Source organism: Thermobia domestica, chromosome 6 (assembly GCF_964235325.1).
Source record: "Thermobia domestica chromosome 6, izTheDome1.hap1.1, whole genome shotgun sequence".
Taxonomy (NCBI): Eukaryota; Metazoa; Arthropoda; class Insecta; order Zygentoma; family Lepismatidae; genus Thermobia; species Thermobia domestica.
In genome coordinates, this window is record NC_137459.1 from 195,755,053 (window position 1) to 195,778,812 (window position 23,760).

General features: G+C 37.3%; 1 protein-coding gene and 1 long non-coding RNA gene across 4 annotated transcripts in view; both read right to left on the reverse strand.

Moving 5' to 3' along the window:
- LOC145688380 (protein Hook homolog 3-like) overlaps window positions 1-23,760 on the reverse strand; it is a 168,742-nt gene that overhangs the window by 95,365 nt on the left and 49,617 nt on the right. For all 3 annotated transcript variants that reach the window (XM_081762548.1, XM_081762549.1, XM_081762550.1), the window contains exons 6-7: window positions 22,600-22,805; window positions 15,562-15,736 (exon numbers count right to left, since the gene is read on the reverse strand). In XM_081762548.1, coding sequence (XP_081618674.1) covers window positions 15,562-15,736; window positions 22,600-22,805 — 381 coding nt within the window. The remainder of the gene's footprint in view (window positions 1-15,561; window positions 15,737-22,599; window positions 22,806-23,760) is intronic.
- On the reverse strand, window positions 2,907-7,234 carry LOC145688379 (uncharacterized). The gene is made up of 2 exons (XR_014131889.1): window positions 4,150-7,234; window positions 2,907-3,922 (listed from the first exon to the last, which is right to left on the reverse strand). It is a non-coding gene; the product is annotated as an uncharacterized LOC145688379 (long non-coding RNA).

Genomic DNA, 23,760 nt, shown 5'->3' on the forward strand with positions numbered 1-23,760 from the left:
TGTACAAAAAGATTCTACCGAAGGCGGACCGTAGTCAGTCAGCGCCGACAAAAGAAATAACTAATATACTTACTTTTTTGTTTGTAATATTGCCTCCTTTTTGTTTTATTGAGGGCTGCAAAATGAATCTTATGTACCTTTGACGCCCCTCAAACTCTATCAGAATTGAGGGAGGGGCACCTCTCTTGGTCCTTCATCTTGTTACGCCACTTATCCTGCTGGACAAAATATTTTCTATTTATGTCACTGAATACTTGTCAGAATCATTTTATTGAATAGTTTATTTCCCAATAGTATATGCCACACATAGGCGTAAATTGCGCCCCCACAAGCCTTGCGGCCCAGGGGGCACATAACCAAGGGCTATGGGGACTCTGAGGCTTCAAGTTACGCTACTGTTGCCACATATGTTATAACGTTTAAAATATGGTGGTATGTTTTTAGCTGAATCTAATATAATATCTTATAAATCAGAAAACAATCTTAACAAATCATGAAACTGTTATTCAAAATAGTACAGTAATGTTAAATATGCCTATATAAAATTTTGTTTATATTATTTATTACGAGAAACCGAATTCAGATATAGTCTTCACCAGAGACGTACGCAGGAATTTATGTCGGGAGGGGTCGAAAGTTTTTGGGCGGGTTCAAATACAATTTGAGGCTAAATTATATTAAACTTTGTATTGCCCCTAAAATTAGACTAAATTTACAAAAATGTCGGGATATTGGGGGGTCCGGACCCACTCCCTGAGTACGTCCCTTGTCTTCACAATCCTGATGTGATGTGATGTGAAATTGGTCATCTCAAAATTTTATCTTGTAGAACACGTTATGCTCTCCTGGTCTGTAGTTTGAATACATGTATCAAGTTCGGATACATGAGAACTTATTTGATTTGATGGGAATTTAATCACTATATATTAAGCACTTATCCAGGTTTTCTTTTCGCGGAGGGGTGACAAGGGGAAGACTCGTAAGCACGTAATTCTAATGTTTTAAAATATCAATTTGTTTTCAAAATAATAATAATAATATAATGCAACAGTTCTATTCTTGCTTAAACTTTTCCTTACTTTTCATTATAAGAACCAGTTTAGTTTGAACGAACTGTATTGTGGCACAAAGAAAGTCAAACAAGTATTTCCGAGAGATATGTAACTAAGGAAAATGTCTGCGATAGCATATAACAAGAATAACAAGAAAACACTGAGTGTATACTTCTATTACATTTAAAGTTGTAAACAGAACAGAAACGAAATTTTAATCCTATTTAAAAGTGTTCTTTTTTATTCCACCAAGGGGCAATGGTATCACGGTATGTTCTTGGACTTAAAAGAAGACGACAACACATTGACCAAAATTTTGACAGACTCGAAGTAATTTGAAACAAAAGAATCTCAAAAACGTAAAAGTATGTTTATTAAAAACGTGCTTCAGTTTCGGAGGGGACATGAGCCCCCAGGTCCCACCTGGATACGTGCCTGTTATATATACTTGCTGTGGTGGAAGCTTCACGTTGATCTGTTTCAATAGTTTGAATGGTTGTTGCCATAATTCATCGATCGATACAGAGAAAAATACATAGCCTTTCATATCACCCCTAAAGATAAAGTATCTGTATTTGCCTCAGAGACGTACGCAGGAATTTATTGTGGAAGGGGTCCAAATCATTTCGGAAGGTCCGAAAACAATTTAAGGTTAAATTATATTAAAATGTGTAAAATTACCCGTAAAGTTAGACTAAATTTAGAAAAAAAGTCGGAATTTCGGGGGGGGGGGGTCCGGGCCCCCAGTACCCAACCTCTTCGTACGTCCCTGGATAAATGTATGAAGAAATGTTAGAAACTTTAATTGAAAATTCCAGGGGTACCCTGTAGAGATAGTCAATTCTGAAATAGCCCTCGATCAAGCCATGAAAAGTATTTTTTGGAGAAGGTGTACTTGTTAGAAAATGTTTTTTCTGCCTTATTTTATCACACATGTAATTTCGTTTACGTTATGTTGTTCCTCCATGCATCAATATCCAAACTCCCCCAGCAAAAATACAGAATCCGAGACAAAATTCTGGGAAAACTCCTGGTTGGGGCCGGTGCAGGGCCATACACCGTCGTCTGGTTACTCTGGTTTTATATATATCATTTGTTATTATTTATCAAATTTAATAAAATTTTGAAACGACAATATAACAAAAAAAAAAAAAAAAAGCCATAGAAACCTCTTCTGTCGCCTTGAAATACAAAAGCATCAAATACGAATTGAAAGGATGGGATTTCAAGGAAAAAGAATGGCCCAAAAACTTGTCTTGAGAACCAAGTAATTAGAACATGTTTGGTACTATAGCACCGTGGCGGGGGAGTTCTTTCAATGGTGGTATACCCATCCTTCTTCTGTTCAACGCGCGATCAGTAACCCTCCCCGTGTAGAAGCTGTCACTCACTCCAAAAAACTCGTCCTATAGAGCGGAGATGTTCATTCTTCCCTGACGTACTTCGCGCTCACTGACCCTACTGGTCGATCTCCCCTTCACACTTCTATCCTCTCTACATAAAGATATACACAAAATACAAATGACAGGAAAAGCAATCGGCAACTGTCGCTCAGCATTCACCGGGCGTGTGACCGCCAAGAATGTGTAACACAGTGATTCTCAAACAATTTACCTCTAGACCCGCTTTAGAAGTCAGTAAAAGTTACGACGTCTCCTCTTTGTATAATACTAATGTCACAAAGTCATTTACGAATGAATATTTTTAAACTTACAAACTCCTTGATATTTTACCGATTTTGGGAGTTGTTACCAAACAGTTTGAGAAACACTGATACAATGTCTTCTTGGCTGCTTTCCCAGTTACCTGGGGCTAGTCAGACTAGCGATTTCTTTATTTATACTAAAATACAAATAATGGTATGATTGTTTGGTTATTCAGCGCAAGAATACAGTTACTACATTATAAACTACATTTAAAAACTTGGAACTTGGAAATAATGTTAAGTGGTTATTTGAGAGTAACATAAGTACATAAGAGTCTATGTGAATAAAAAATATGTAACAGAATATTTGAGTAAAAATAAAGTGTTGCAATGATAATTTTCATTTTATAAATTATTTACACTATTTAGATCATTCTTAGTTCTCTATTTTGAGTCTTTATATCATATAATAATACCCTAAGTTACTTTATTCAATATTAACAAGTACATCAACATGAACAAATTCAAATACATACACAGCTTAACTATAATACAAAAACAACAAATAAACACACATGGTTATATTTCCTAACCATGATCCAGTAAATCATGGCATTTTCCAGCATTTCGAATAACACGATACAAGCAGTATTATAAAACATTACAAGAGTAATTAACGAACTGCAAATATACAATAATAGTAACAATAATTATATACACATGCTAAACACGATTATTTAGAACACAAATTCGTTGCAGTAAGTATGTACATTATTACACCTATTTCATCTTTGCTCGATCATTGTCTTTTTTCTTGGCGATCTTGCTTTGAGCACTTAGGATATATTCCGGGTCTCTGCAGGGCATCCCACGTTGTACCATAGAATCTACTATCTCAGGAAGAATACACTCTTTAAAAAACCGTATAAGTTTCGGTAGCATAACATTTTCCCATAATTCTTCATCTCTTCTTACCTCCACAATGTGTAAAGGTGACTTATCATCAATGTATACAACTAAAAAGCATTTGTCTAATTTTGTAATATTCAACTGGCCCTGAATTTGGTAGTAGTAGTCGCTGTTAGTATTTAGTCCTATAGTTCCGTCTGGAAGGGCTCTAAGAAAAATGCCCCTTTCTTTTTCTTTATCTCTTCAGTGACATCCTTATTTCTGAGTGAAGGAACACACTTTACTTCCACTAACGCATCATCTTCTACTACATATCCTGAAATATGATTAGGAGGGAATTAATTGATAGACTAGAATGAAAATATTTTTTTAAAAGTAATATAATAATCTGTCTGTCCCTTTTCCATAAACAAAAAGGAAGTGGTTTGGTTTCGTTCAGATTCAGTTAATACCTCTAATTATAGCACACTGAACAAACAGTACTTATTAGAGTTAAACAATTATTATATTATATCAACAAAGAAGTTGAAAAATATTTCTTACCATCTGGACTAGTAGCTAAGAAACTATACTTAGAATCAATATATAATCCTCGTTTCTCTACTGTCACATTCTTCTCCTCCGCAAACTTTTGTAGAGCAACATCTTCATGATTTCTTCCGTATTCTATTGATGGTGTCGATAGATTTCTCTTGTGTAAAATGTCTTTCACCAACACATGGCACGAAGTGTGATCTTTACGTTTCACAACTTTACCGAACGTGGATGACGTTAGACGGTTGCGGCGATGTTCTTCATAAATCGAATTCCCATGCTGTCCGCGGGAGGATACTTCAATAAAGTACTTTCATCTGAACTGACCTAATATGAAAAATAATGTAAAGTATTCTTGAAACAGGACAGGGTGAACTGAAATTTGTAAGCGATATTGTAAGCACAAATAGCTACTTTTCCTACAAATATTAAAAGGAATGTTTATTAAACATATCCTTCAAAATTATCTTTCTCGAGGTATATGTTTGCGAAATATGTAAAAACGAAGTTTCGAGACAACCTGGAATCGTAGAGTTGAAACATATTTTATAATTACATGAATCCACAAAACTGATAGGCTCCCAGAAATTCTCGTAATTTTCTCTACTTACTCAATGTGTATCCATCCACACATAAATTATAAGAATTTTAAAAGAATTTCGCTTGATTTCAATTAGTGGAGCATGACATATCAATTCTGCGATTGACGATTGTCTCTGAAAGAAGAAACAAGTGAGTATCGTTCCACAGTGTGAAACTACGGTAGACTTCCAAACTATACAAATTACATAGTAAAACTGAAAATAGTAGAGACCGGAAGTAGTTGATTTCTACCACTTTTGGTTTAAATAGAAGATTGTCGAAGGAGATTGTACCTATTCTTGGAACGATGAATCGATTCTCAGAAACCTCTTGTCGATACCTCTTACCGTTTTTGACTTATGACAAATACTGTTGAAACCGGAATTGGCCGATTTGTATAGCTTCCGTTTTAACTTGAAGATTGGTGAAGGAGATAGGATATATTCTTAGGATGCTGAATCGATTTCTGAAAACTGCTTGTCGATAACTCTTACAGTTTTATGTCAATGAAAATCAATATTGAAACCGGAAGTAGTAGTGAATTTCTACCACTTCCGGTTTTAGTGGAAATACAGAAGTCGAAGTGTTTTGTTTCCTTCACACCTTGAATCGATTTCTGAGAACCGTTTGACGCAAGATATTATCGTTTCTGGGTTATGACTATTACTGTTGAAACAGGAAGTGGTAAAAATCGACCACTTTCGGTTTAAGTAGGAGGTTTTTGAAGGAGATGGAATCTGTTCCTGGGATGCTGAATCGATTCCCGAAAACCACTTGTCGATAGTTTTTACCGCTTAAATTGTATGAAAATAGCTCTTACCGTTTTTGCTGTGATACCTGTTGACAGATAGACAGACGGACGGACACAGCCGTTCTAAAGGACTTCAATTTCTTATGCATAGCATAGTTTGGAAATCTAAAATTAATCCAGAAGTTTCAGAGGCATCATTGTGATACAATGATAGCTACGTGATATATATAGAGACGTGCAGATGGACGGGGGTCTTACCCAACCCATCCCAGAAAATTCTGAGCAAATAAAAAAAAAATACTCCTATAGAAAAATAAATAGCAAATTCCACATTTTAGAAGTTGGAAAAAGTCGGATCTCACTGAGGAATGAATTTTTTCTTCTATCATACCACTTTTGTGATGCAATAATCATCAAAGCTGGTAATTGCGCGTCTTTTCTTTTCTTTTTTTTTTTTTTTTTTTTTTTTTTTTTTTTTTTTTTTGCGAATCATGTTTTCGGACGTTCAAAATTCTCAGCAATTACATTTTTTTTTTTTTAGTTTCTACCAGGAACGTAGCCAGACCTCTGATTTGGGGGGGGGGCATATATACTAAACTAGTAGTATAAATAGCAAACTAGTATTTATATACTAGTTTAAATATTTGGAAGGCAAGTCAAGATTTGGACCCCGTGCTCCCCCTAGCTACATCCTTGGTTTCTACACAACTTTTTTCCGCTGTAGAATTAAATAGTTGCCAGTACCCAAGTGAATTAAATAGCTGCATAAATTGCTTGCTATAGTACAACATGTAAATAAATTCTAGAGAAAAAAATCATTCAAGTCATAGCCTACGATGCGGGAGCTTGCGAATATGATTCCCGACTGGCGTTTTTACCATGCCTTGAAAGAAAGAAAGCGAAACAGATACCTACTATGGCACCTGAAATGCCCGCGGCTGAGTCAACACTTACAAGTTAGAAACATTTTGGCGGAACAAGACAGGAAAACCAATCCGGCAGGAGGGGGAGTAGAAATGACATGCCAATTCCAATGTGAAAACCCTCTGTGCAGCACAAATGAAAAAAAAAGTCTTATCAGATCCCCTCGTTTGCTTGCTTGCTTCTCAATTCTTGGAATTCTAACCCGAAGCTAGTCAGTCACGTGATGTGGAAACCAGAGAAATTCTTCGTTCATCTCTTCCCCACCGTACCGTTTACGAGATAGGATGTACTCATAACTGATAGATGACACTTATTATTATTATTATTATTATTATTATTATTCAAACTAATGAAATAAAGAACGTCACACTTACCCGTCCGATTTTCAGATTTTTCACCTCAAATCGTTAGTTTAGGTTAGTTGCTAAAATTATTATTTTCGAAAGAGTTCTTTTATACTAGAAATAATTTAGAGAGAGGAGGGATAGTGTGAAGTTGTCCACCCATGAACAATATCCATATAGTTATACTGCATTATATAACTAGTTGCTCATCAGCTTACGCAGTTCTGAAGCTGCCTATCTCAGTTTTGCAAAAGTAAATATTTTATTTGACAAATATGTTTGAGGACCAAGTGGCATGTAATTATAATCGTACTTCTTCTCTTTAATCAGCATCATATTCGTATACATCGCTCATTGTCATGATATGTATCATCATAATTAATTCCACATAATCTCTAGTTCATTAACAATAAATTATTATTATATTGTGCTAAAGATCGAACAAAATGACATGCACAAATTTTATACGTACCATGGAATATTTCAGAACGAAAATGATTCTCACATGTGAATATTATTATATTATTTAATCGTCAACACTATTTATATCTTGCTTACTGTCCGATCCTAATTGACAAATATTATACCTACGTAAACCAAGATTTTGAAGATAGAGACCCCCCCCCCCCCTGGTATGGCGTACGGTTCACGGGTATCCTTGCGAGCCACTGTTCTTAGCACTCTAATTTATTGAAATAAGTTACAGTACAATGGTACCCTTATTTGGTTCACAGTGAGAGAGTATTAAATGTAATACAATATTCCGTCCCAGTCTAAATAGTGAGTCAATATATTAGATTGTATATAGAAACTGGTAGGTACTGAGAACAAATGCTAAACAACGAAAACAAAACATAATTAAAAACCAGAGACAAAAATAATGTAAATATACATTAAATAATAAGTAAAACGAATATAAAGAGTTATCTACTAACATACTCCAGTAACACGAAGCTTATATATATATATATATATATATATATATATATATATATATATATATATATATATATATATATATATATATATATATATACAATCTTACCTTTCATCATGCTGTATTGAATCTTCAGCGGTTCCTTGTTCTTGATAACATGGAAAAGAATCATCAACAGAAACAACAATTTCAGTTTTGCGACGTTTAGCTGCGGCTCGAGCAGATTTTGAGCGCTTATTTCGTTTTCTGGTTTTTGATAAAGGTCGTTTACGAGCCATTATGTATTTGCAGTATATCAGCTCACGCCTGATTGGTAACACCTTCAACTCGTTAGCTACACTGCGAAATAGGTGATAGTAGGACCTTGTAGTTGTAGAACATCCCGTCGAAAATGCGAGTGGCGCTAGCGTACAGATGTTCCTTTTAAAATGTTAACACTTTGTGCATTTATTCTCGAAATACATAAAGTACGTTGGTAGTACATGATGAAGTATAATATCGAGAGGAAGAAGACATTTCAGTGTTTAGAACGATATATAAATGTTGAAGATCGCTGGCCTCTTTCGACAAATATAAGTGATCAAAAAACGGATTTGCGCTGTGGTGTGCAGTTTAGTTGCATTTTTTCATTCCAATATCTAGTTCTTAAGATAATTGAAAACAAATCAAGCTTCAAGAAAAATTTAATACCATTTCATTCTAATCAATAATAATCAGGGAATAACATATTCAAGTTTTGGAACGAAATTTTTATTAATTATTGCTCTAAATTGGAACAAATTTTAATTAATTATTAATTAATTATATAAGCGCATATTGATTATATCAACATAAAATTAATCATTACTACTTTTAAATATATTGCTATAATGTTATATACTCAGATCATTTCGATAAATTGCGTTTTTTAGTAATTCTGAGTAGAGTGCCAACGCCCTTAATTCTTTCAACTGTGCTCGCACTCACTTAATTCAATTGGTTTCGCGCCTCCGACCACTTCCCTCAACTGTTCTCGCAATCACACGCGCTCGCGGTCACTTGGGCTCGAATTTCCCTCTCTCGACTGGGCTCGTAGTCACTCGGGCTTGCACTCACACCAACGGGTCAAGATAGGAATTAGCTTGAGAACCACTTCCAGTCTGTTTACAATTTTTATAGACATCCTTAGGAAAGATGAGTCAGGAACAATTACAGCTGAAGTCCCTTAAGTTTGACAACCCAAATATCTTTACTGTGTTTCAGGTTGCATAATTGGCAGGTAGTCTTTTTAGTTAAATAGACATAAGGACAAAAACAGTGCATGAACAAATCCGCGCGTGGACAAAAACAGCGCATGTAAATACCGCGTGAGTGAAAGCCCATGGACATTTTGTCGTGGACCATAGATGAACATTTTGCATTAAGCTCGCTCGCGCTCGAGCTCACTCCTTTCAACTGGGCTCGTACTCACTATTCTTAACTGGACTCGCGCTAACTCAGGCTCAAGTTCACTTCTCTCAACTGAGCTCGCACTTACTCGTGCTCGCGCTCATTTCCATTAACATAGGTCGAGCTCGCGATCACTTCCCCAAACGGGGCTCGGGCTCACACAAGCTTCCACTCAATTCTCTCGAGTGGGCTCGCGCACAATAATCATAAGTAGGCTAGTGTTCACTCGGACTCGCGCTCACTTCTCTCAACTGAACTTGCACTCACTCAAGCTTACGCTAACTTCCCTCAACTGGGCTCGCGCTCGGGATCACTTCTCTCAGCTTAGCTCGTGCTCACTCGGGCTCGCGATCACTTCCAGAAAATGGACTCGCACTCAATTCTCTCGAATGGCACGCTTTCACTAATCCTAAGTGGGGTCGCGTTCACTCCTCTCAACTGAGCTTGCGCTCACTGAGACTCGCGATTACATCTTACAACTGGTCTCGCATTCATTTCTCTCGACTGGGTTCACGATCAGTCGAACTCGCGCTTACTTCTTTCATTGAGGCTCGGGCTCACACAGGCTCGTGTTCAATTATTCAACAGGAGCCCAGCTGAGCGCGAGTGCCGAGCTCACGAGCGTCGGGCTCGTTAGTTTGGACACTTATGACAAAAGCAGTACATGCATGGCCCGCAATACACATCCTTTCCCAAAGCAAACATTAAGGCAATGGTTCTAAGACTAATCTAGCAAAACACACTAGCTCTTGCGCTAAACCCGACTCTTGACTGCATCGCGCTGACTTGCAGTATTTCAAACTTTACTATAGACTTAATCTTACTGCTGATTCCTACCAGTCAGAACTATATTAACAAGTAACACTTCCCAATTGTAACGCTCCGATTTTGATAAAATGTGGCAGGTAGATACTACAAATAAAACAAACAAATACGTGTTTTTTTAAATTTTCTGTGCAAAGGCCCCCCACCCAAAATTTTGGAAGTTGATGTTCGAAAGGCAAAAACAAGTGGATCGAAGTGAACGAAATTATGCACAGATATTGTAGACGAAAAATGAGGGAATACGGGTTTCATATTTTCCTGGAAAAATGGTTAGATGGGGCACGGACCCATTCAAACCTTTGATCACGAAATATCAAAAATGCTAACAATCGTATGTCAGATGTGTGCAAAGGACATGAAGAATTGCAGCGAAACTTTGTGTAGGGACAATACGCAAAAATAAACGAATACATTTTTTTATTTTCTGAGAAAAAACGTTTTAGGGGCAAAAGACCCCACCCAAAAATTTTGAAGTTTGACGACCGAAAGGCAATATGAAGCGCCTCAAAGTGAATGAAATTGTGCACAGATATTGTAGACGTAAAATGAGGGAATATGTGTTTCGTATTTTTCTGGAAAAACGGTTGAGTGGGGCACGAACTCCTCCAAACCTTTGATCATGAAATATCAAGAGTGATAATAACAATATATCAGAAGTGCCAAAAGGAAAATTAAATGAAATGAAATCTTTAAGTTTTACGTTCCACGGTTATGCCGGTTAGGCTAAAGGAGACGGTGATGATGAGGGGATTGAAAAGAAAGTGGGAGGAAACGGGAGAACCCCGAGAAAACCCACGAGCACGCAGAAGTGCCAAAAGGACATGAAGAATTGCAACGAAACTGTGTAATGACAATACGCAAAAAATAAACGAATACGTTTTTTTATTTTCTGAGGAAAAACGGTTTTAGGAGGCAAAAGCCCCCACCCAAAATTTTGAAAGTTGACGACCGAAAAGCAAGAAGTTAACCAAAGTGAATGAAACTGTATGCAGATATTGTAGACGTAAAATAAAGAATACATATTTCGTATTTTCCTTTAAAAAAAAAAGTTTGGTGGGCCACAGACCTTTTAAACCGTTGATTACAAAATATCAAAAGTGTAAATAAGTATACGTCAGAAGCTCCTAAAGGATATGGAAGATTTCAATGAAAGTTCGTGTAGGGAAAATTTGAAAAACAATAAACGAATTGTGCGAAAAAATAGTGTTGGGGCCAAGGCCCCCTCCAAAAAAAGTAAATATTGCAGGAAGGAGTGGACCGAAGCAAATGAAATTGTGTGTAGATATTATATATGTAAAATAAGGCCTTTCGTGTTTCTCAAATGTCCCTATCCGATTTGCTTCAAATTTGGAACATCAACAGCAAGGAAGAAATAAAACGACACGTGTTTTTGTTTATGCGGAAAAACATTGTAAGGGTTATAGGCGCCTCCTGAAATACTGTAAAATACGCTATACTGTTTCTGCTTACTGTTGATCTGCCAAATTTGAAGAAATCGGATGGGAACACTTTTGAAACACGGAAGGACTTATTTTACATATACAATATCTACACACAATTTCGTTCGCTTCGGTGCACTCCTTCCACTACCCAACTCCTCGGTCCACCGAACAGTTTTTTTTTTCGGTCTTTTCAGAAAATACGAAACACGCATTCTCTCATCTTACATCTACAATATCTGTGCACAATTTTATTTACTTCGGTCCACTTCTTCGGACGTCAAATTTCAAAATTTTGTGTGGGGACTTTTGCCCCTAAAACAGTTTTTCCGCAGAAAATTAAAAAACGTGTTTGAGTATTTTTTACGTATTGTCACTAAACAAAGTTTTGTTAAAATTCTTCATGTCCTTTAGGCATTTCTGACATACAGTTATTAGAATTTTTGATAATTCGTGATCAAAGGTTTGGAGTGGTCCATGCCCCACTCAACCGTTTCTTCCAGGAAAATACGAAACACGTATTCCCTCAATTTACGTCTACAATATCTGTGCACAATTTCGTTCACTTGGGTCCCCTTGCTTTCGCCTTTCGGGCGTCGACTTTCAAAATTTTTGGTAGTGGCTTTTGCCCTCTAAAACCGTTTCTCCGCAGAAAATTAAAAAAAAAAAAAAAAAAAAACACGTATTTGTTTATTTCATGTGTATTATCTACCTGCCAAATTTTATCAAAATCGGAGTGTTATACTTGCGAAGTGTTACTTTTAAGTCACGCGTTACGCAAAATGGGACAAATAGAGCATCCAACATGTCAATGCGAAGAAATAGGCACACCAGAACATCACGTATTATGGTGTTCATTACTGGACGAACGGCTAGAGGGAAGAGATCAAATAAAAAGGTAAGAAATAAACGAAATTATAGCTAATGAGGAGAACTATACGATATTAAGCAAAATAACAAATGACTAATCAGAAGTAATAAGAAGACAATATACTAGGACAAATGATTAAAATTGTAAACAAAACGGAGAAACACCGAAATAGGAATGTTTATAATAGTGTAGCTGAATAAATGGAAGAGTGGCTGTGAATCTTGCTGGGCCGGAGTTCTCCAGGAACGTAGGCATTCCGCGTGTCCCAAAAAGAAACTGTATGCTTGCACTCGATATATCCCAGAGTAAAAACGGATACGAACTCCGGATATATCGAGAGTGTGTGTGTATATGTGTTGGAAATGGTGTCGGGAAGTGTATTTTGTGTAAATAGTAAATTTATAAATACCTTTAATGAAAAATGTCTCAGAACGGAAGCACAATCCAGTATCCGCATTGCCGTATTCAAATAACATGCTGGAGCTCCTCCGTGGCTAAGCGGTTAGCGTACGCGCCTTTGGCGTGGGAGGCCCGGGTTCAATTCCCGGCGGGAGCTCATGTGGTTTGGATTCCACGTTAATCAGTAGGTCCACGTCTCATATAGCCTCGCTGCTGAACGGGACGTTAAACTCAAAATCAACTCAACTCAACTCAAATAACGCGAATCTCACAAGGAACATACATGAACGTGTCGTCCGGACATCCGAATCAAACCTAGTCCATTCGATAAACATAACAAAAATATGTTCATGTACTAAAAGTTAGGTGCCATGGACAATAAAATAAGTCCCTGGAGCTTATTAATCCTGTTTGCATAAAAAAATTGCAGACTTGCAGTGAAAAAGATATTGCATCAACACTGTTTATTGGAAAGTCATGCCTTATACTTCATTCTCTTCAGCATGAAACAAGTTCTCTAGAGGTGCTATGTTTTGGCGTCTATAACGTATCTGAAAACGGAAAATTGGGAAAAATTCCCTCCAAAAATACCTCCCATTAAATCTGGCCCTCTCTCGAGTGGTCCGAGATAAAAGCACTCACACGAGTCCGAGTGAGAGTGAGGCCACTCAAGAGATGTAAATGCGAGCGCGAACCCAGTTTGGGGAAGTGATCGCAAGCCTGGTTTGGAGAAGTGCTCGCGAGTCCAGTTAAGAGAAGTGATCGCGAGCTCGAGCTCGGTTGAGGGAAGTGTGTGCAAACCCGAGTGAGTGCAAGGCCAATTGAGGTAAGTGATCGCAAGCCCCAGTGAGCGCAAACCCTGTTGAAAGAAGTGTTCTCGAGCGCGAGCAAGCCTAGTGAAAAATGTTCATCTATGATTTTTGTCCACACTATTTGAATGCGCTATTTTTGTCCATGTGCTGTTTCTATCCACGCGGTATTTGTATGCGCAACTTTTGTCCACGCGCGGTTTTTGTACATGCGATGTTTTTGTCTTTATATCTAACTGGCAAGAGTGCCTGTCAATTATGCAACCTGAACACAGCAAAGACATTTGGGTTGTCAAACTTAAGGGACTTCTGCTGTAATTGTTCCTAACACATCTTTCCCAAGGATGTCTATAAAAATTGTAAACACTGTGGAAGTGGTTCTCAACCTAACTCCTATTTTGACCCGCTCGTGTGAGTGCAGGCCCGAGTGACTACGAGCCCAGCCGAGAGAGGGGAGTTCGAGCCCAAAGATCGCGAGCGCGAGTGATTGCGAGAACAGTCGAGCGAAGTGTTCGGAAGCGTGACCCCATTGAGTTAAGTGAGCGCAAGCCCAGATGAAAGAAGTGAGCTCGAGCGCGAGCAAGCCTAGCGCAAAATGTTCATCTATGGTTTTTGTCCATGGGCTGTTTTCGCTCACGCGGTATTTGCATGCGCTGTTTTTGTCCTTGCGCGGTTTTTGTTCATGCGCTGTTTTTGTCGTTGCGTGGTTTTTGTTCATGCACTGTTTTTGTCCTTGCGCGATTTTTGTCCATGCAGTGTTTTTGTCCACGTGGTATTTGCATGCGCTGTTTTTGTCCTTGCGCGATTTTTGTCCATGCAGTGTTTTTGTCCACGTGGTATTTGCATGCGCTGTTTTTGTCCTTGCGCGGTTCTTGTCCAAGCGCTATTTTTGCCCGCGCGGTATTTGCATGCGCTGGTTTTGTCCTTGCGCGTTTTTTGTCCATGCGCTGTTTTGACTGGATACCCGCTACGCTTACCCCAAGTTATAATCTTCCGTACGCTCCTCCAGTTCCGTCTCTTGGAGATTGTTACCCCATTTTGTTCCCACTCCTTGTACGCCTTCACTACACAGGAACGGGCACATTCGAAAAGTATTGCTGTCTGGGTTATTGACGCATCTATTGCTCGGGTACCCACAATCATGCCCTATTGGAATGCGGATAAATCCTGCCCACTCCCATTAAAACGGTATGCTGTCGGCCAACGTGTAGCCTCGAGAGTGTTCTTTCTCTGCAATACTACCAGTCGGGGCGGTCATGTAATCAGCTCGGCTGCTAGCCACACTTCCTTGTGTGGAGGAGGTGGTCGCAATTCAGTGAGCACTCGGTGTAGCATAGGAATAAAGCTGCTCGAGTATGATTAAGTTCCAAAGGTAGACCAAAAGCCAACACGAAGGTTTGGCTGCAATTTTTGTGGACTAAACGATACCATCACTGTACAAAACAACGGGTACCCTCCCTTCAAACCACTGAAATTTCAACACGAACATATTTCGATGTGTAGTTACAGCGGGGAAAAAAAAAAATCTGTATTCATCGTGTTTACTTATGATCCTTCACTGATAAATTTCTATTTACCTGTGACGTATAAAATGACGGGTCAATTTAAATGAAGTGCCTGTCTTTTCAGCTTTTCTTCAACTTAAAGTACTCAAAAAAAATGACAGTGTAACTTGAAAAAACAATTTAAAATTACTAAAATAGAAATTACAAGAGACAGTAATTTGCAATTGGACCCCATATTAGTTGGTGAACTGGTTGACTGGAGTTTAATGATCCCCTTGAAGTTTTATGTGAAGGGGACCCTCCAATATGGGAATCCGAACTACATATGTTCTCACCGCAGATCGATTTTTAGTTTACCAAAGGTTTGCATACCATAATATTTCACAAGCTAGTATAGCAGGACAAGATCCACTGTCATACGAAGTTTGATGCAGAACGGATGAGTTCGGTTAATACACATAGTGTTCTTGACCTTGATTTTTTCATCAAATGAAGGAAACAAATCAAGACTTGAGTGATTTAATATATTGTGAATCTATAATCTAACTGAAGAACATAAACATAATTGTATCAATGGTAATTTTGAATGCAGCTAACTGAAACTTACAGTTTTCAAGCTTGTAATTCTCTTCCTTTAATCTTTCAACTTGCTTCTTTAACTCTTTATTTCTTTGGCCTGTTCCACTTGAAGGAGCCTCATGAAGTTCACACTCCCGCAATCTTTCCTGTAATTCCCTATTTTCTTTCTGCAAACTACTTTTCTCCTCTTGCAGAAGTGCAACCTGTAAGTTAATATCATTCATTTAGAAAATACAGTGAAATGATCTCGAAACGAAATACACAGCATAAATAATAAACTCGCATATTTATTACGAAACATGCAATTTTTATCGACACTAACTTCTATAAGGATAATACTTCATCCCAACTTTCTGGAACTTATTTTGAAAATTTACAACTTCACTGGCAAAAGAGTGGTATAAGAGGTCATCCATTACCGCTAGACAATACAACGAAACTTTTTCTATCCTCAGTATCTGCAGTCCTGGGTCCTCTCTGAATGTTCAGCAATCACAAGAAGTATCTGATTCAACTTTCATATATCTCAATCTGAATATTGGATGAATATGATCAGAAACTGACTCTTTTATAGCCATATCATCTTTCTTTACAATTGGGATGGGAGTATCAGAAGAATGTGCAAGACCGTATTTATAATTCTGAAGAATCTTTAAAGAACACTAGAAGTGGAACATGGATAATCTTTCGCAATTCGTAATGCAAAACATTTCATCGGTACCATCTTATTGTCTTATTAACGCTTATTTCAAGGCGTGAATCCATAACTATAATGCAATATCCAGACTACACGTCTTCAAGCGCTGAGTGGACACTGGGAAGCCCTCCGTCATAAGTCAGATTGGATACTGGGTGGCAATTGTATTAGTTAAACGTTTGACCGCAATTCTTTACCAAGCTGGGTTCGCATTTACTGAGCTGTAAAATACAATTTGGAATCTCCAATAATTATTTCTTAACCGTAAACTGCTTATTTTATTTACTTTTTTCTCGCGTTTATTTATTTTTGAGTGTAACATCTAACGATTACGCTCCAAGGCTAAGGGAGATGACGACGATAATAATGAATGAAATGGTGGAATGAAGGAAGTGAAAGGGGAAAGAAGAATAACAAGAAAACACATGCACACGATGTTTGTCAACTACAAAGCCCAGCTGGCGGGAGCTGGGATCGAACCACGAACCAGCGGTGTGTGTTCTGCCAGTGAGCTTGCACAGTTCCCTTCATTTTGAATAATCCTCTCACGATACATTATTGTCAAACAAAAAACACAATAAATCTTCAAAAATTGATATAACAAAAAACTATCGTCCACCAAATAAAGAAAAATTCGTTATTTTGACAAAACTAAGCTTTAAGTAATATACAGTCTGTACTAACGCTACAATATTTAAATCGACTCAAGTATACCTACAACCACATTATTAATCCAACCATGAGAGATTGTAGTTAGTTGCACCGACTTCAAAGTTCAAATTTTGGATATACATGATACTTTGAATTGACAATACATAGCAGAACACATTTTGAAAATAAACATGGGAAACAACACTAACTGTTTTCAGTCACTTATGTTCTGTGAATATGAAAGACTAGTTGACTGAAGTTTGTTTTTTAAGGTAGCTCAAAGTTAGCAACCTCTTAGAGGCCTATCATCTTCCTAGAAAGAGATGCTATGAGAAAGAAAGCAAAAAATGGGCAGACAGTGGACAGCTTAGTAATTCATGGTGACAACATGGGCATACAAAAAGACGGTACCAGGTACAGTCGCGCCACAGCGAAAAAAGAAATATCGAAGGACCTGAGCAGCATCTAAGAGGGATACCTCTCTTTCAGTGAAGAAATGTTATGAAAAAAAAAAAGGATAAAATAAGTGGGTGGTTTTCGAGTTGCTGTTTTACATGGTTATAAGATGATCCAAACTAAAAATGATAGAAGGGGATGAGGTTACTTAACCCTAGAAAGACCATGCTCGCGATGGCTACGTGAAGTACCAACGGGGGTGAAATTTGCCCGCGCTCGATTCAAGTAATTTGCAGACCTTATTTATTGACTCATGGTTTAACTGTTGAACAAATTTCAAACCGAGAATATTTCCAGCACTGGTAGTGTATATATACCAAAAATGCGTGAAATCACTGATATATTATACGAAAATGCTTGTTTTATTTATTAAAATATAAAGTTCAGGTTATATAAGGTTAGGCAAAAATTTAAAATTATTGAGATGTAAGTTACTCTCGTTTATATGCTGTCCCATTCATACTTTTGGCGTACTTTTGAACATTTATCTATTAGTCTTTCTCACTATATAACAAAGGATCAATATATATACTATATTGTGTATTCTAGACGTAAACACAGTTGTCTTTTCTAGATTTTGCTCTTAGGCCTTTTATATATGCACTGTAGTGTGTGTATGTGTTACAAATAAGAATAGTTATTTCTATGTGTCATCACCAGCATCACATTTCAAACACAAGATCTTATGGGTACAATGGGATTCACAAATAAAATGTTCACACCGTTCACATCTTGTTTTTACTTTCTTGAGATTGTCCTTCTTTTTCTTGGTCTGAGTTTCCCGAACACACAGATCACAACGTTTCCTTGAAGGAAGCTCAGTTGGGCAATTCTTTTCCTAAATTCTTTAGGACGGACATTCCTTCCCAGAACGCTTTCCATTGCTGATACTACTGGCTTTTTGAGGCCGTCTATGTTCAAGACCCGTTCTTCAATGTACGGTTTTAAAAGAGATAACCCAAGTTGTAGCAGAAACAGTCGTCTTCTTTCCATTTTGTTGCTATACCATTCTGGGAAATTTAGTAGAAATAGTGTGTAGCTATTTAGAGCAGCAACATCCACGAGTGTTAAAAAAGCGAGAGAGGCCATCTTCTTGTTCCCCACTTCGATGAATACTGTCGAACCATTTAGTCAATGGAGCTCATCCGTGGCTAAGTGGTTAGCGTGCGCGCCTATGGCGTGGGAGACCCGGGTTCGATTCCCGGCGGGAGCTCATGTGGTTCGGATTCCACGTTAAACAGTAGGTCCACGTCTCATATAGCCTCGCTGCTGAAAGGGACGCTAAACTAAATTCAATTCAACTCATTTAGTCAACGATGTCCACCCCACCCTTTGTTTCATTATAGTAAATAATTATATCAGGTTTGTTGGATTCACTTGGGTTCACTTGATCGTCGTTATGCTGGGTGGAAAGCATAAGTATGTTTCGTAGTGTTTTTTTTCAAAGCAATATATGACACTAGCGTAACAGGTGGCTTACCGGTAGAAGGGTCAGTGAACGCAAACTTTGACGAATGTTCTGCACGATCTCTAGTGTCATTCAGTTCATTTGGTATGCCTTTCCTATTCAGTTGGAGAGTTCCACCGACTGTCAGATTGTTGTTGGTGTATAATTCGTCAGCTAACTCAATGGAAGTATAGTATCGGTCCATTGTGATATTGTAAGTAATGTATCACTTTATATAAAAGCGATACTTACTTTCATGACCATGTGGTTATCTTATCCAATCAGAAAGATATCATGGTATTTTAGGGCCAGCTCTATGTAAGGCTAAGTGTTTATATAAAGGAAAATTCATTAAAGTTTAAAAGAATTAAATTTTGGACAAAAAAATCAAAATTAAGAAATCATCGAAAAATAAAAGAATGGGTAGCACCTATGACCAAGGGGGGAGTAAAATCAGCCCGCGCAACATGTATATTTTTTATATAAAACCACGAAGCTTTAAACATAGGTGGAAAAATTCCAAAATGATCTTCTAATCAAAAGTAACAATAACAAAAAAAATGAGAATCCGTAGAGCATTTTAAGGTATTCAAATAGAACAAAAAATGACGCGCGGGCAAACTTGACCCCCCCTTGGTATTTCTAGGGTTAAGCAGGGCGTCACTGTGCAGTACATGATGAATATACCTAAGATATATGGCATGCAAGCGATATTCTTCAAGATCATGGTAGTTAGGAAGTAACGTATAGTAATAAAGTGTGAACACAATATATTAGTTGGTACAACAGTAGTATGCCTGGGACGAGAGCGAGATAATACATGGTTTTCAAGTACAGACTGAAGACTGTGTCCAGTTCAGTAATGGATCTAAAATAGAATGCTTCGGACGATATTTAAGAAAACAAGAATTTTAGGAATGATCAGAAAAAAAAAATGGATCAAAAGATTGCGATCTTAGCAAAGAATGTAAGGAATGATCCTAAAATTGCATCAAAGGATTGCAATCCTGGCCAATAATTACTTTTTGAATCAGGGACCACAAAATTTTTGAATGGTCCCTAAACCGAGTTTTCGTACTTTTTAAGGAATAAGCACATCACACTGAGTAAATTGTTAGTTTTGGTTTTGCTACACTATATGTAGTTCTCCAGATATAAGGCGTACAAGAAAATGTTTGATTGTATTAAATATATTGAATTTGTGGATTAGGGGCTACAAAAATTTGAAACGGTCCCTAAATCGAGTTTTCGTATTTTTTTACGGAATAAACACATCATACTGAGTAAACTGTTAGTTTTGGTTTTGCTACACTATATGTAGTTCTCAAAATATGAAGCGTACAAGAAAATGTTTGATTCTATGAAATATATTGAATTTGTGGATCAGGGGCCATAAAATTTTTGAACGACCCCTAAATCGAGTTTTAATATTTTTTACCGAATAAACACATCATACTGAGCAAATTGTTAGGTTTGTTTTGGCTACATTATATGTAGCTCTCAAAATATGGGGTGCACAAGCAAATGTTTGATTCTATGAAATATATTGAATTTTTTGGATCACGGGCCACAAAAGTTTTGAACGGTCCCTAAATCGAGTTTTCGTATTTTTTACGGAATAAGTACATCATACTGAATAAAATGTTAGTTTGGTTTGATTACACTATATGTAGTTTTCGAGATATAAGGCCTACAAAAAAAAAAAAATTTGTCTGAAATATATTGGATCTTTTGATCCAAAAAGGATGTACGAGAAAAAGTGATCGAATGTAAGGCTATGTAGTGAAATATGACAAATGACATGCAATGGGTGCTGTTCGAAAATTAAGGCTTTATCCACAGTAAGTCATCGGTACTGAAATCCAGGCAGGAAAGTCATAATCTATTACTGGGCTAAGAAATAATTGTAGGTATTGAGAATCATGTGTCGTTTCAAGCGCAGGTTGTTCCTGTTAAATTTTAAAGAAGATTCAGGCGACTATAAGCTTTCGTGTTGACGGTATTTAGATTGTTGAATGTAACCCCTAAGTATGTGACGATTTTAGTAAGACGTATTGAAGTATAGTGAACTCTTCACAATAGAATCGAGACATTTCGAAGCACTTTGGAACAGTTACACGGAAGAATTACATCACTACCGTAAACTTTTGTGCGTTAATTGTGTGATTTCAATTACTGCATTTAATGGTAAAATGACTGCTTCTTGAAATGATAGATTAAACCATTGTATGGCTCTGTCAGGAGTGAAGAAAAGTAGTGCTATCAGCACACTGAAACACGTAAACATTTCTAAATTCCATGAAAAATCTCCAAACAGGACGGCTGACAGGATTGTGGTAGTTACACATTTATTACAAGATAAGTGAGAAGGTTGAAGAGGAAATTGCAGATATATTGAATTGGAGGTTTAAACTGCGTAAGCTTATGAATAAGGACGAGATACCACATTTTGTCAAATGCCTTTCCTAATGAGGCAAGAACGATTAATAGTATGAAGCATAAAGGTGCGGATGGAAGCTAATGAAGCAAGCAGAGCAAGAAGGCTATCTGTAATATGACGCTAAGTGGTCTTACCGAAACCTAGAGCTATTGCTCCACTTTCGACTGAACGACATGTATATTATTTCATGCATGGTATTGGGGCTTGTGAGTAAATGAATAAGTGTGTGAATAATTAGGCTGTAAGTGGCTCGATGTAGTACCTATCTCTTTACAGGATGAGTGCAGTGTGTGTGTTCTGATTCTGCGAGTGTAAAGACGTCCTGATGATACAGCAAATGCAACGGCTTTATGCTTATCTGAGTGGGACGAAACATTGATACTGAAATTGGATAGAATGTCTTGTATTGTTGTAACATAGTACATTGAAGTGATTCCAATAAGCAGTCGGCAGGAAAGTTTCTACCATATGATCACCACTCTTAATTCACTGGCACTGTTATTTGCTGAGATGTAGTTTCTAACAACGTACTGTAGTTGGTGATGAAGTCTGAGTGCTACAGGATTTCTGATGCGAAGGAACTCTTCAGAAATGTAGCCCACAGCAAGATATTGTGGTGGTAGTTTAGGACTATATGAAATTGATTCAGCACGAGGAATATGAGACCAGAAGCTGGCTGGAAGCCAAGATTAGTAACATTCTGAAGTGGAGTTGGTAAATAAAGAGAAATACATATGCACCAGCGAAGAAATATGCTTCTCTTAACCTTGGGTAAACATATATTCAACTAAATGTTAATGAAGGACGACCTGTCGAATGAACATCACAAATATAAATTTACATGCATCACTTGCCAAATATTTAAAAAGCTTATTATACTAAAAAACAAGAATTTTAGGAATGATCCAAAAAATGGATCAAAAGATTGTGATCTTGGCCAATAATTAGATGTTGGGCCAGGAGCCACAAAATTTTTGAACGGCCCCTAAATCGAGATTTCTTCTTTTTACGGAATAAGCACATCATATTGAGTTAAGTGGTAGTTTTGATTTGGCTGCACTATATATAGTTCTCGAGATATAAGGCGTATAAGAAAATGTTTGATTGAATGAAATATATTGGATTTTTTGGATCAGGGGCCACAAAAATTTTGAATGGCCCCTATATCGAGTTTCCGTATATTTTACGGAATAAGCACATCATACTGAGTTAAGTGGTAGTTTTGGTTTGGATACACTATATGTAGTTCTCCAGATATAAGGCCTACAAGAAAATTTCTGCCTGAAATATATTGGATCTTTTGATCCAATAAGCAAGAAAAATAAGAAATAATGTTTATACTTTACAGAAAATGTACAAAAATACCTCTAATTACCTGCATGTCTAATTCATGGCACCGTTGCCCCATTTGATCACGTTCCTCTGAACAGGCTTCTAGCTCCTGAAGAACCTGCTTCAACTGAATCTCGAAATCTCCACCTCCAGGTGCTGGGCTACCTTCTTTTGTCATTAATTCTTGGATTGCCTGCATTATAACTTGCTGCACTGATTCTTCCATGCCCATTATTGTCTCTATATATCCTACAACATACAAGAATACATTCAATAAATCCTTGTTATAGAGAGGAAGCATATGTAATATAACGTGTTTGTATTATACAACTTCTCTCATCCCATCATAACACGTTCTTCATTTACCGTATTTATTCAATTGTGAGTCGACACTGATTGTAAGCCGACTCCTCGAGAATCAGAAAAAAAAAAATCTATTAATGAAGAATACAAAGCATAAGCAACAAATGTTCAGTCATTTAACAGTCAATTATTATCATCAGATGATTCAGATTAACCGTCACTTATTTCTTTGTCACTGCCTTTATACAGAGCATCATCATCTGTGCCGTCAAGCGCATTCAAGACCGAACACTGTTTAAACACACAACCCACTATTTCTCTCGAGTTACTCTTCCATGCATCGTCAATTCATGTGCACACTTGCGATAGACAAGCCTACTTCATACGTCCCGTAAGTATTGCAAAATATTCTCCCTAGTAAGGCAGTCTGTGTACATTTCTTTCAACTTGTCCTTAACGAGCTTTTTGATGCACACATCGAAAAGTTGAAAAATTGAAATCATCCCACCTGGAATGACGGACAAGTCCAAAGATTTGCATTTCTTTCTTGATAAATACTATTATTCAAATCCACTATAAGAAAATTCACTGACTTGGCAACATCTAGTCTACAAGATGGCAAAAACTTATTTGTGGTGTTTTCAAGTAGTGTGTTCCGGAAGTTGTTCCTATTATGTCAAAAAACGTTGCCGTTTACTCTGCTGGCCGCGTTAACAACACCAATTCTAATCTGAGGGACATTTTCTGAACCAAGAACAAAATGTAAACAAAGGTCAGCTTATAATCGGGTATCTTGGGTAGTGCTGTTTAAACTTTTATTCACTACTTACTGTTATTTTTATCTTTATTATTATTTCTACGTATAATCCTAATTCACCTATTTTGAATTTACCTTGCTTGT